Source organism: Zingiber officinale, chromosome 9B (genome assembly GCF_018446385.1).
Source record: "Zingiber officinale cultivar Zhangliang chromosome 9B, Zo_v1.1, whole genome shotgun sequence".
NCBI lineage: Eukaryota > Viridiplantae > Streptophyta > Magnoliopsida > Zingiberales > Zingiberaceae > Zingiber > Zingiber officinale.
This window is the reverse complement of record NC_056003.1, coordinates 117,340,970-117,355,268: the sequence shown is the minus strand read 5'-3', so window position 1 is coordinate 117,355,268 and position 14,299 is coordinate 117,340,970. Positions and strand designations below refer to the sequence as shown.

The following is a 14,299-nucleotide window of genomic DNA, read 5'->3' as shown; positions in this document are numbered from 1 at the left end:
GCAACAAGCTCTTCGTTGTTGGCACTTGGCAGTGGCAAATAGAAGCCTTTGATGATGAAGAAGAAGGGGAGGGAGAAGAGCAAGAGGGTAGTACCGGCCGCCGACTGATGCCATGGAGGAAGAAGGAGAGGGAGAAGAGGAAGAGGAAGAGGAAGAGGGAAGAGGCTAGGACAAGTTTTGTGGAGGAAAAAGGGCTGGTGCGAAGGAGAGGGAGAAGACTGAATAGGAAGAGGCTAGGGCCGTAGGTTGGATCGTTGGAAAAGGGGAGGGAGAAGAAGGTTTAGGGTTTAGACGTTTACGATTGCGGCTGAAGCTGAAATCGAAAATTTAAAATCGTGATTAAAAATTTAAAAGACCTCTTTTCGTCGTCTTGAATCGATTAGCTCAACCCTTGAATTGATCAGGTGATCGATTCGAGAGGGTTCTGTTTCTGAACAGAATCCTTCCAAAATCCGAGGGTTGAGTTAATCGATTCGGATTTTGGAAGGATTCTGTTCAGAAACAAAACCCTCTTGAATCGATCACCTAATCGATTCAACACTCTGAATCGATCGGGTGATCGATTCAGGGTTTTCATGAAAAAAATCAAACAGAATCCTCCCGAATCCATTACCCAATCGATTCAACATGCTGAATCGATCAGCTGATCGATTCAGCACATTGAATCGATCAGCTGATCAATTCAAACAAGTTTTCGCAACAAAAAAAATGGGCACTGCCGAGAAGGCGGCGCCCGACGACATCCTAGGTGACGCCCAACCGCCTAGGCGGCTGATTTATTCAACACCGCACAACCTCTTCGCCTTAGCAAAAGGCGGGGCGGTGGGCTGCTGCTGACCGACCCTAAGCAAGGATTTTTTTTCGAACACTGCATACAATAGATCAAATGTGATCGGACTCTTTTTTGAAACTCTATAATGGCAGAAGTTTTATATACTGACTGCCTTTTATCATAAGGGTAGGTTTAATTCGGCATTAGGGAAGTAAGACAAGGAGAAGGGGGAACCAAAAAGGAGCAAAAGAAAAGAAGTAAGATTCATTGTTTCTTTGCGAATGAACAAAGAGGAAGACTTGGGAGGAAAAGAGTGTCTTATTTCCATTCCAGAAGTCTTTCTTAAACAGTTGTTCCAGAAGTCTTTCTTAAACAGTTGAGTGATGACGATGAACAAGAAATGGTCATCGAGTTCATTCGCTGTGATTTTCCTGATGGTTGCAATCATGTTGGCCACGGAGATAAGTGCAACCGATCGATCCTTCTTTCTGTTTTGGAGATCTTTCATAAGGAACCTTCAACCCACTACATTCTGTTTGCCACTAGAACAAGATCATAGTTTAAGTGGTAATACAAATTCTAACTGCCAACGAATCTGAACTCGAAAAATGTCGATGCCGCATAGAATAATGCACGAGTTTACAGGAAATCCATAGAACTATGTCTGCGAAGCAAATCTTGCAAGCATAGATCTAAGCGTTTATTATTAATCAGAGTTACAAGTGAGCTACGATAAAGTTGAATCCTAAGGAATAAACTGAACTTCCGCACGATCTGAAAATGTATCTCAACAGACACCACTCACTGAATCTGAGTAACTGCTGCATGAATTGCATCAGCAAGATGAGGAACAGTTTGGGAGCGCAGACCAGCCATGCTGATCCTCCTGCAACAATCATGGAACAATATCAAGTTATCCGAATCAGAGGTGATGAAATATATAGTACGACAGAGGCGAAGACGATAACCCTTTGCAATTGGGACTAGAGTAAGGCATAGGAAAATCAAGAGGCGAGATAAGTAGGTTACCCATCAGAAGTCATGTAAATATGATACTCCTTGGTCATGAAAGCCACTTGCTCCCTATTTAACCCAGTGAAAGTGAACATCCCAATCTGCTTGATAATGTGACCCCAGTCGCCGGGTGTCCCTGGATAATGACAAAAAGAAGGTAATTTACAGTTTAAGAAACAGCTGCTATTTCTCGGAACCGTGAAAAAGGACATGAATGATTGAATGTCGTACTTATAAAGTTTAGTGGGAAAAAAGCCTAAGCAGATGTAGGTTCATAAGTAAACTAGTTTATAAGCAAGAATGTGTAATAGCTCTCTAGTTTGTTTTCCAAATGAAGAGGAGCCTTGACATAATAGAAAAGCAACCATGTGACTTTGAGATTACAGGTTTGAATTGTAACAACAGTTTGTTGCAAAATACAAAGTAAAGTTGCGTATAATAGATTGAATGTGGTGTGATCTTTCTCCGAGACCTGCACGGACAAGTACTTCGTGCTTTTTAGTTTGTTTCCCCAATCATGTGGCATTAGAGTATAATAAGAGGGGAGGTAGCGATATTTAAATAGATGGGGGTATTTGCATAAATGATCACTAAACTATGCTCAAATCTTAAATAGGATGGTAACTCATTTTTTTTCTTTCAATGTAATAATTTTCCATATATTGGATTTATTAGCATCAAGTAATGGATGATTACATGTTCAGAAAATTCATAAAATTCTGTCCTTGAATGTAGTTTACAAAATTCAGGTCTTGAGGAAGAGTGTGACCACATTGGATCTATTATACACAATCTTATCTTACATTTTGCAAAAGACAATTTCTGCAACCCGTAATCTCAAAATCACATGGTAGCAATTTTACCACATGTGCTTTTGGTCTTTAAAAAAAAAGAAAATATGAGAAATCAAATATTCTATCGCACCAGGAAAAATAGAAAATAAAAATATTCCCTGACTAAACCATTTTCTTGAAAATTCCTACTGAAACAGAATTTCATGGATATTTTTACTTCTGAAAAATTTGGAAAACTGGGAAAAAAAAATAACCCTCAACGGTTAAATGCTTTTGACTGAGCACAGGAAGAAAAATGATGAATCTTTAACATACCTCTGGTACGCAATGCCTCGAAAAGTAGTTGACGCATGTTGATTATCCTATCAGCCATGGCTTTTAACTCAATTGTCCATTCCTCGTACATTTCTCTGAAAACAAAAGAATAGGTCAAACTTAACTGATGTTATTAACGTAAAGGCCTAAATGTAAAAAATATATAATACTAAAGAGTAGCATGTAATTTGCGGACACATTGCATGGTATCAGATTTGAGTTGATACTCGGCCATAATAAAAGAGATGGATGTTCTCCAATAAAATCTATTGTGAGTTAGAAGTGGATTTACACTATAAACGCTCTCGTAATAATCTTATAGATCAACATAAGGATCTCTTGGTGTCTAAGACTATCTTAACAACTTTTTCACCGTGGACAAGATTCTTTAGATGTCCTCTTTCCTCGACAACTATTTTCATCCCTTTATCAGCTTAATATTAACAATGTCTTACTATGAAGGGTTTACAGAGTAGCCTCCAAGGTTTCTTACTCTGGAGGAGGTTGATCTAGTGCGCAAGCTAAAGAAAGAAGCAACTTTCAGGATTTAGTTTTTAATATCATTGCCCTCTAGCAGTTTGGCATGGTTAGAAGCATAACAAGTCATTCAATATTTTACCTTATTTTATAGTTGAAAGACATCCTTCCATATAGCCAACACTTTTCCAACCAAAAATTTGGAGGATTGTAAATACTTCGTTGGTATTGACGGCGCTTGTTATGGGAAGCCATTGACATCGCTTGATAAACATTTATACTTAAAATTCTTGAGAAAGTCATACTAGGGACAAAAACTAATAACAAATAGGTACCATGACAAGGTGAGTCGCTAACTAATAAAGAGAAGTATGTGAGACTAGTAGGAAAATTGAGTACTTCACAATGACAAGATCTGGCATTTCATTTGTCATTTCTGTGATAAGTTAATTTTTAGAAATCCTCTTTTAAGATAGATATCATCTTCAAACTATAAAGTACATTAATTCTTATTGCACAGGTTCTTCATAGACAGACTCCACATCAGTCTAGTTTGTTTTCTAGGAGATAATCTAATTGCCCAAAGGAGAAAAAAGTATACACTTCAGACCGGTCAAGTGCTGGGCGATGGTGCTAGTGGCATGTGAGCTCTTTAGATAAATAATTGATAAATAAGTCAGGTCATGGTACCACGCAACCTTGATGTCAAGCACATAATCTCTAATCTAGTCTAGTATGAGGAAAAAATAGTTGGGGATTGATTATGATTTCACTAGAGAATATGCAATCAAGTAGCAAATTTTCTAATCACGCCTTTAAAGGTTCCTAAAATTGAATATGTTAGTAACAAGTTGAATTTCCACAATATATTTATAACTTGAGTGTGAGTGTTATGAACATAGGGATCTAATGTCAATACCATAATAGGGACCTTATGATTTTATATTGATTAATAAATATAGATAGAGTGGAGCCTACCTAGAGTAATTAACCCTAATAATTTCCCATCAGTATAGTCAAAGAAGAAATAAAGGGCAAATATGCAAGATATAGCATATCTCAAGCCATCTATTATGAACTGACTTGTGCAGAAAAATGCCCAATTTCAAGTACAAAAATTTCAAAATTCTGTATTTTAAGGAGCTAAAAAATAAGCAGATAAACAATTCTCAACAGAATAACCATGACAAATTACCTGTCTTTTAAAATAGTTGCCACAATGGAAGCACCGTGAATAGGAGGATTAGAATACATGGGCCTAATCACGAGTTTCAGCTGGCTTTCAACCCTAACAGTCACATCAGCAGATTTGCAGACCTAAAACATTGAATAAGCAACAACGGCTAAGTAACAAGGAAATTAATAGAACCATGATTGATAAACTCGAAACACTAGGTAGCATGGTTTGTTATTTTATTCTTTGTTGCATATAATTAGAAGACACAAATCAAAATATTAGGAAAAGAGTACAGCCCATCACTTTGGAAATTTGTGCACTGCTTGTGCTCATCTGAAAACTATTTCTGTATCTATAATTGAAGAATCACGTTCAAATCCGTATTTTTGTCAGTTTTTTTTTTCTTTTCTAAACTGATGTGATCATCATGGCGGTTGAATGAAGATAATATACATTAATACATACTCTCTTGTGAAACAAATGTGCAAATTGCTACGTGTAGGGTTAGAAATTCGGGTCATTGTGTTGTAAGCAAATCATGACACCCCACGGATGTTAATCTAAACATAACAAGTTTAAATTGAGGTCAAAAGGGACAAATTCTGTAGCCTATACAGTGCACACAACATGGGTTTAAAATAGGTTGAATCCAACAGATTTAATTAAATTGGTCATGAGGGTCATGTAAAGTCACACAACCAATTTAATTAACAGTCTTGTCATATCATAAACAGGTCATACTCTTACTCTTGATGGTGCGACTACAGATTGCAAGATAGTGAGATGTTCGATTGGAGAGGTTGGAAAATGTTTTCAGATAATCAAAGAGTCAAGAGGTGAACTGAGAAAACAATATTTCTTAGAGAATATTGTTGGACATTCAAATAAGATCTCCAGAGGCATGGAGTTACTTGACGTGCTCTGCTGTCATACTTATAGGGAAGTTGGGATAGTGTGGCTGCGGATGGAGAAAATTGCTAAAGGATTGGAGAAAATTGCCAAAGTTCGAAGGGTTGAAGGTAGATGGTAGTGCTTGGCTGATAGTTTGGGATTGGTATAGACAGCAACTACAAAGCAAGACGAGAATACAAGAGAAGGCAGTCGGTGGATAGATTTGTCAGTCATTGTCAAGTCTGTCGGGAATGGGTTAGGGTGGCAGCTGTGGAACAACAAAATTGCAAGAGGTTGACCTGTTTAGTGATCAGTTCTTGTTTAAATAACCATGCGTATTTAAATGACTAAAATTGGTCATGTTTAAAGAGGTGGATCAGGGTCAGGAAACCTGAACACAGCCCATTAATTTGCTGGTCATAATGGACCCAATCCATTAAATTCAATCCCAAAGCTGCAAAAATGTGAGGTTCATGTAAACAATTGTGTCATCTTTTTCCACCCTAGCAACATGCATGGATAAAGTTATTAGTGTTGCTACCATGGTGGCAAAAGGTGAATACGCTCGCCCCCAGCGCCCTCGCCAACCCGTCCCAGGGCCAACACGGAGGAGGTAAATCACGAGCGGCTACTAGCCTTTGGAATAGTGACTAGCACATAAGGGAGACATTTACCTCGGCTTTGCCGAGATTCGAACCCCAGACCTCATGGTGGCAATACCTCATGTGCTAGCCACTAGACCGTCCCGAGGGAACTATTAGTGTTGCTACCATGGATCTAGAAAGAAGAGAGAATGTACACTAATAAACCAGCGAGATCAATTCCATTATCTAAGTGAGAAAATGATTATAAGTGAACAACTTAAATCATACGAATGTGGGTTTTACACTTTTTCACATAAAAAGTTGGTTCTACACTTTAAATTCGGTGTTCAGTGTGAAATAATAAATTTTAGTAATAGTCTGAAACGCTAATGAAAAATTCTAACCAACAGCTAGGTATGAAGATCTGTAAATGGAAAATTCTAACCAATAGCTACGTATGAAGATCAGAAGCAAATGAAAAATTCTTACAATACTTAGAGCACCAACACGTTCCCCATAGAGACCCATGTTCTTTGCATAACTTTGAGCTGTGAGGCATTCACCACCATCAGCAACAAACAACCTAACAGATTGTGCATCAGCATCCAGATTTCCACTTGCAAACCCCTGTAATGATGGAGAATGCATTGGAGTTAGATGGAATCACTAACTAACAGTACATTGAAGAAAATTTTTATATGGCATCGTACAAAGGTAACATGCCGCATGTCTGGACTCAAAAGTTCTTGCTGAATAAGCTAAGGCTGGTGTACTGATTTACCTGATAAGCACTGTCAAAGAAGGGAAGCAAGCCCTTTGACCTCATTAGAAGACGGATTTGCTCATATTGATCGAGTGTTGGATCAACTCCAGTAGGATTATGTGCACATGCATGAAGAAGCACAATGGCTCCAGGAGGAGCTACACTTAGATCTGCTAATAAACCTGTATTTCAAGAAAGAAGGCCATAAGATCTGAATGGTGAAAATGCTAAATCCAATCTCTACAAACGAATAAAAATTGATGCTAAGTGAATTTGCCACAAGGAGAGATTTTGCACCTTCAAAGTCCAATCCTCTTGTTGCAGGATCATAGTAACGGTAGGTCTTCACAGATAGACCAGCTAATGTAAAAACTTTTGTATGATTTCCCCAAGTTGGTTGTGGAATGTAAATTGTGCGCTAGAGAACATGGAACAAGTTTAGTCTTGAAAATTAATAGCATATAAACAAGGCTGAGGAGATAGGCCATACTTCATGGTAATGCCTTGCTAGAAACTCGCCTCCAACTCTCAATGAGCCAGTACCAGATAAGCATTGCACAGTAGCTACCCTATTTTCCTGAATGGCGGGACTGTATCAAATGTAGAAAGACGTCATGTTTAAGACATTGAGGCGAAATCAAGAAAATAAGTAATGGAAAACTCTCGTAATGAAACCTTTGGTAATTTGGTGGTTATAAAATCTAGGTTCCATGTATCTTCTTTTTTTCAGACAATATATAGTGAAAATCCTCGGGCCCTCACTTCCTTTCGCGAAGGCCAGTTTCAAACCAAGACCTTCGCAACAACTCTTAAGACCCCTGTCAGCTAAGCATCGTATAAGCCATCTGGCACCCTCAAGGTTCCATGTATCTTCTGTTCAAAATATCTTGTTTCTTTTTTCTTCATTTTGCTAGGTATAATAAAGATAGCACAAGTCACATTCAAGCACAAAAATCAACCATAGATTCCAAACTTACCTGAGTTAGCAACGATAACTATATGACATTATGGCATTTAACACCATATGTTGCACTACATATTTTTTTCCACAAAATTATATTGCATCCTATGAAGCTATACTAACTTAAGGTGTTTTAACAACCAAAGTTTTACCATGTGTTTCCTATGAGGTAATGAAATGCAAGAAAAAATATGATGACAAAAAGATATCTCCAAAAAACACTTTTCCCCCACTACCAAAAAGAGAGAGAAGGAAAGAAAAAACTAAAAACTTTTTTTTTTCCATTTTCTTGTATGTTGCTTCCATTCAATTTGATGAAAAATTCACTTTCACATGCAATATAATTCAAATCCACTTTTTAAAAAAAACAAAATTACTTTTAAAAATCTATTTGAATTTATGTTGTTAATTTTTTAATAAATAAAATTTTAAAATTTTCCTCTCTTTTGTTCCCTATAAGAAAAATAGGAAAATGTTTTTCAATACTTCCTCTTCTTTCCCTAGCTATGTCTCTCATGGGAAATAGGATCTTAAAATGTCCACTTGGTTGAAAAGTAATAATTTACCACTACAAGTAATAAAGGTTGCTTTTGCTTTCATAATTACTGAAAACGTGTAATATATGATATAACAAAAAAAATATTGAGCAATCCAAACAAAGCCCTAGCCTAGAATTTCAAAAATCAACGCCCCGATAATAATTTTTGTATGTTTTTCGTATGCATAGAGAGGCCCAACATAATTCTATGACATGAAACATGGGAAATGGATGCAAATTATTTCAGTTCCTCTTCTTTCATGTTCTTCTGACTTCTGCGTCCTTCATGTAATCTCTTTGACAAAGAAATTTGTCATAACAAGTATCCTACCCAGTACCCACCATGCAAGATAATTATATATGTCTTTTCCTCTTTGCTCACTGGAAGTATTAGAAATTAAGAATTTAATTGCATTCTGGTATTCAATAAATGCTAGGTGTATTCTTTGATGATCATTATATAATTAACTACCTCGTAGCTATTTAAATTCTATTCGAGTCCTCATGATCAAAAATCCAAAATAGAGCCTCTCCATTTGGTATTGCTCAGATCAGGCTCCTCTCCCTTCAAATAAAATAATACCCTCATCTGAACTGAACTTGGCCATAAGTCTGATAGAAGGAATGAAAATTGACTAGGAATTACCTTGTACCTCAACCTCTAGATCTAGACCTATTCTTACATGCACCTCCATGGGTAACTTAAGTGCTTGCTTGGGTTGACACGAGTGGCTGCTATTGTAGCAAGCCTAGCACTAAGGGGCAACATTGTGTCTCGTCACTGATTAACCATAGTAGCAGAGTTGAAATGAGGCAACTGACATTGTGGAAGTGGAGAATTATTGGCCATGTGCAATAGTAATGCCACAAACAGGAAGCCATAGTGCAGCAACAAGGGCCTCAATAACTTGTGGAGAAGCATTGATTAGAAGATGATTGAAACTGTGTAGGAGGTGTCAAAGCAGGAATTGCTGACCTAGAAGTGTGAGTCAGAGAAATAGATTATGCTTCTATCAGGTGATGATAGAATTGATGAAGAAAGGTTGATCCTGGATCTGCCCATTGAGAGGCTACAATTGCAGGAGTTGTTTGTGATTGCAAAGTAGGGAGGTGCCAACATGGCAGGATATATAGCAGGGGTATTATCTGATAGATCTACTGTGGCTGAGTTGGCATTGGGACTTTGAAGAAAACAATGAACAAGATCTTGAAAAATGTGAAACAAAGCGAAACCTACTATGAAGTAGTTGTGTATTGAGGTTCCAGTACAATCTGCATTGCTCTCAATAGATTTAAAAGATGCTGATTGGCAATTACTGATACAGATCTGGTAGTAAAAGAGCTTGTAGCATAATATTACTTATTTTTTAATTAAAAGGTAAATATTACAACAAAATATATAAGACTGACATCACATGTAAGGACATAATACCATATGATTAAACATATACACCAACAGAACAATTAACTCTGGAATACAGAAACAATAACATCTTGATATAGGTAAATAAATTTCTGGTTGTTAGATTAATGTACAGACATGAAAAAGGTAGTACTGAAACTCTGAAATGTTTTAAGTACCAATATGAATGAGTTACATTGTTTAGAACTACTATTATACTTTAAACCAAACAAAGTAAGTAACATCTTTCATTACAGGATGTGACAACAACTATGTCTCTTTACAAATCATAGCAAATAAAGAAATTCCTATACTAACATATAGGTTTGAAATGGCCACCAGATATACCTCTTACTTTCAACTTTACTAACTAATTACTTGCTAAAAAAAACATGAATGTTTATAAGGTATGTTATAACTGTAGCTATCAGTCATTTGTTTTTTTTCCTTTAGTTTTTGAATTAATTATTCAATGTATTAATTATGAAGACATCTAACAGTGCATGTTATGCTTAAGGGTGATGCATACACAGCTGTTTGGATCTAAACTTTCAGTAACTTAAAAGCATGATATTCATAGAACGTGAAGCAGCTCTAACATGCCTGAAGACTTCTCCAAACATATTTTGTTATACACGTTTTTATTTTGACAATTTTAACTCAAAACAAGAGCAGCTCTAAAATGTGTATCAAACATGATTCTGAAAGGCTTTAACAAGGAAAAAGTACGAAAAGGTGAATTATATTTGTATGTGAAAAATAAACACATCAAGCTTTTTACAAAATTAAAGAAATGTATTTTACAAAAAAGACATTAGTATAGTTAAAGTCAAATATGCCCCAAAAAAATAAATAAGGAAAATACAGTCGCATGCATGTCGGCAATCAAATATCATTACCATAATTATGAAGATTAAATACCTGTCAGAACCAAATATAAGTTTAGCACTCAGTTTGTTGAAATCTGCTAATCCAGTTATAGGGAGGTACTCCTTCACACGGGATCTGAAGAGTATTTGATAAATAAATATAGTGTTATAAATTAACAGTTCAGGATCCTGTAAGACATGGTGCGAATTTAAAAAAAAAATAACAAACGGGTGAACAAAGATTGTTGATAGTTGATACTGAATATTCATCTTACAAGGTAATAAGAAGATATACTAAATTGCATTGCCTCTATCATTGAGACAATAGTTAAAATTATCATTTATTTCCAAATCAACAAAGAATGAAATAAGTTTGGGAACTCAATTAATACACTGCTTCATTTCAGCAAGAGTCAAACCCAGAAATGACACATCCAGTTTGTCCATAACTAAAGATTCGTCCACCAACTTAGGGAATGAGACAAGCTGTTCATATACATCAATTTGAAAGTTGGTAACCAAAACATGACAATATCATCCCCCTAAACTGCCATTGTTCAATCTGATCAAAACTAACCACACTGTTCCAATATATCATAACCATTATGACCACCTTGGCGCAAAGAATAGCAGGCATGGTAGGGCACTTGCTCCAAATTTTGGGAACTAGGACAATTTTATAGAATACAAGGATGCCACATTGAAATTTTAACAACATTTTGAAAAAAAAAATTGTAAAAGGACAAAAAGGATATTTGACTGGAAAGTGAACTAGTTGCTCCAAAGATTATCAAATTTTCAATTGAATATGGTTCGACCCAACTAGATATTTAACTATCAGACCAAACTAATTAAACTTCTACTTCCTATTTAAACAATTGAACTAATCAATCTGGTTTAGTTTTCCAAACACTGTTTCCAGCACCCAACCTTCCTACTCCACAATGCATTGACAACATGAATTGCAATTGACATATCTCCTTGCATTTTGGCTTTCCATTACGGCAATGGCACTCCACCACTATCACTATTTCCCTCATCAGGAGGGCATTGAAACATTTTTTGTGATTTTAACATAAATTTTGAGTTTTTTTTTAATTCTGATTGCCCAAGCTATATATATGTGAGAGAGAAAAATGTTTTTTTGGTACCCAAATAAAACAACATATATGGGTGGTAAAGAATGATAAAAACGAGGTTTAATTTGATCAGCATGTCATCACCATCAAACAATATCTGTCCTAACTATTTAGAGTTTGCTAGATAGATCCTATCCCTCCATTTTGTGCATTGCTATTATCACTAGCAATATTTAAATTAATTAAATCATTTTTATACTGATTCAACTTTTTTTTACTATTGAATATATTTATTAGTTCCCTTTGAACATGTTTGTACCATCTCATCAAATTTTTTTTCCAGTTTATTGTCTTTTATAGTATTTAACTACTCTTGAATATCCTTTCTAGTAATCTCACATCTATCGTAGCATTCTCATCTCAAACCTCAACTAATTATTTTACATTTTTTCTCAGTTTATTATCTTTTATACTATACCTAACTATTCTAGATATCCTTTCTAGTAATCTCACATCTGTATTAGCAATCTTATCTCAAATCCGTACATCCTTTTTTTTCACACGTTGCTACCTAATAGACCAACACTCTTGGTACATCAAGCATAGTGGCTATATATAGGTCCAGCAAAAAACTTCAGAAACTTTTGAATAAGGTAGTGAAAATATTCCAACCATTCTAGAACTAGTAGCAATTGAGTGATCATGAACTATCAACGAGAAAAAAAAACAGGATTACAAACTGACGTAAATATATAGATCGAAGTTACAATTTGGGATAATTTAACAGTTACAATCTACTGTAATCTGTAGGTTACTCTTCTTGCAAGAATGTCAACTCACTAATGCATGCATCAATCATGATCACACATATCTGTATGTTATAAATTCAAAATAAGTTAATGAACATACAGATCGTTGACTAGCAGTTGCTCTGCTCGCCTCACGACATTCAGTACAAGTGGTTTTCCTTCCTATCACATGAGAGGAAACACATAATAAATTCACTTAATGCTTAAAAAACAGGGAAGTAAAGTCGTAACCAAATAATTTAACTACTGATACCTCAGTTCGATAGGCTCCGACTCCCAGATTCACCTTCACAGGACTTGGATCTTTGTTGTATGCAACTGTCACCTATCAATTCATTACCAATTTTTAGCACCAAAGTATCTCAGTGATCTAACATTGAAAAATGTCTGAAAACCAAAAAGGAAAAGGAAAATAAACCCCTATTGGAACGTTAATAATGAAACATATTCAACACTTCTCAATCACAAACTTTCTTGATCGCTCCCATACCATTAAAACAGATACCGCAGCACTCAAAACTCCGACTTCGCAGCGAGAAAAACTGGATCATTGGGGAAATATACTCTAGTACGAGGGAGCCCGAGTACAGTGATGATCAATCGTCACTCCGTCAGGGCAAAGAAAAAACGAAAAACAATCACAACATTCAAAAAACCACTGGCAAATCAAAACAAAGTTGGATTTCATAACCCAACGACGCGATCCGCGAGATCCGATCAGGAAACTTCCGAAATCCTCCGATCAAGAATGATATAGCGTAATCGCGATCAGGATTCAGGAGAGAGAGAGAGGGTACCCCAAGGATCGGGTCCTCCGGAGCCTGCACGACGCTGGAGAAGACGGATCCTTCGAGGGACGCCATGGGAGAGCAGGAGAGGAGTAGTTCATCGTGTGCTCCTCGTGATACCCCTTTTAACCTCCACCATGCGGGAAGGCGACGCGCACTCGCGCAGGTTAGCACCTATCATTCCCGTCGTGGCCCTACCGTACGCCGCCCGTGCCACGTGGAGACCATCGGTCCTTATAGTCGACACGTGTCGTTAAAGTACTCGTCGAGGAGGCCACGAAGGAAGATGCGGAAACCGGTGGGCGAATTCGACGGCAGCCCATAGAGTTGCACGGCGCCTTCGACGGCGTCCACCGGCGACCTCTCGCAGACGTACCGTAACTATTTTTGGTTATCGTGTGGGGCCCGCCTGTGGTGGACCGTTAGTTGGTTCACTTCATCCAATATCGGAGTAGGTATAGCTTTGTGTGGATCAAACATAGTATGGAAAACATTTGTTGCGATTAGTAGTGGTGTTCATTAACAAGAGTGGGCTAGAACATGGTTTTACTAGCATTTATGCCTTTTTAAACTTAAATTTGGGTGTTGTCAAAACGGTCGATCGAGCCGGGTTCGATCCAAGTTGGATGTACTTTAGATTCGCTTGGCTTTGTTTTTGATTATGGATCATTGTATTGGTTGATTTACATGAATTCCACCTGTTAAATAGAAGCTTTGTTGATTGTAGGGTTTAGGACGAGGACTATGCCAAACAATCCCCACTTAGCTTGTCTATGAACTAAATTAGACCTAACATGTCACGGCCCAAAGTTTATCGAGTTGAGTTATATTGAGCACGACCCAAACTAAGCAGGGCCATGGCGAGACTCAGCCCAATTGCCACCTTCTACTCGGTCCTTTCAGATTTTGTTTATTTGATGTTAGGCCAATGCTGATTCCCAAACCACTAGACAAAGCAAAACATGCAAGAACAATCTTGAGATCTATCAAATTTGCCTCTGTATATCTTGATGAATATGTAAAGATCATTCTATCGCGCATATCGTATCATATTATCGTAAGCCTC

General features: G+C 36.9%; 2 protein-coding genes across 2 annotated transcripts in view; one reads left to right on the top strand and one right to left on the bottom strand.

Annotated features, from left to right (window-relative positions):
- LOC122023330 (two pore calcium channel protein 1-like) overlaps nt 1–1,331 on the top strand; it is a 46,460-nt gene extending 45,129 nt beyond the window's left edge. The window contains exon 16 of the mRNA XM_042581384.1: nt 1,123–1,331. Within this exon, the coding sequence (XP_042437318.1) occupies nt 1,123–1,331 (209 nt within the window). The remainder of the gene's footprint in view (nt 1–1,122) is intronic.
- Nucleotides 1,332–1,368: 37 nt separating this feature from the next.
- LOC122022673 (aspartate aminotransferase, cytoplasmic-like) lies at nt 1,369–13,559 on the bottom strand. The gene is made up of 12 exons (XM_042580724.1): nt 13,243–13,559; nt 12,699–12,770; nt 12,546–12,607; nt 10,610–10,693; nt 7,278–7,377; nt 7,085–7,205; nt 6,806–6,969; nt 6,514–6,651; nt 4,568–4,689; nt 2,896–2,990; nt 1,802–1,922; nt 1,369–1,658 (listed from the first exon to the last, which is right to left on the bottom strand). Exons 1-12 carry the CDS (start codon nt 13,306–13,308, stop codon nt 1,574–1,576), a joined length of 1,230 nt encoding a protein of 409 aa, XP_042436658.1. The 5' UTR covers nt 13,309–13,559; the 3' UTR covers nt 1,369–1,573.
- Nucleotides 13,560–14,299: the final 740 nt, after the last annotated feature.

What these genes read in the sequence shown, in the direction of transcription:
- LOC122022673 (XM_042580724.1), bottom strand. Translation starts at nt 13,308, where the DNA reads ATGGCGTCCCTCGAAGGATCCGTCTTCTCCAGCGTCGTGCAGGCTCCG. An exon ending in CGGAGGACCCGATCCTTGGG is followed by an intron (nt 12,771 to 13,242) that starts GTACCCTCTCTC and finishes ATGAATTGATAG; the next exon opens with GTGACAGTTGCATACAACAA. An exon ending in ATTTACATGACTTCTGATGG is followed by an intron (nt 1,659 to 1,801) that starts GTAACCTACTTA and finishes TGATTGTTGCAG; the next exon opens with GAGGATCAGCATGGCTGGTC.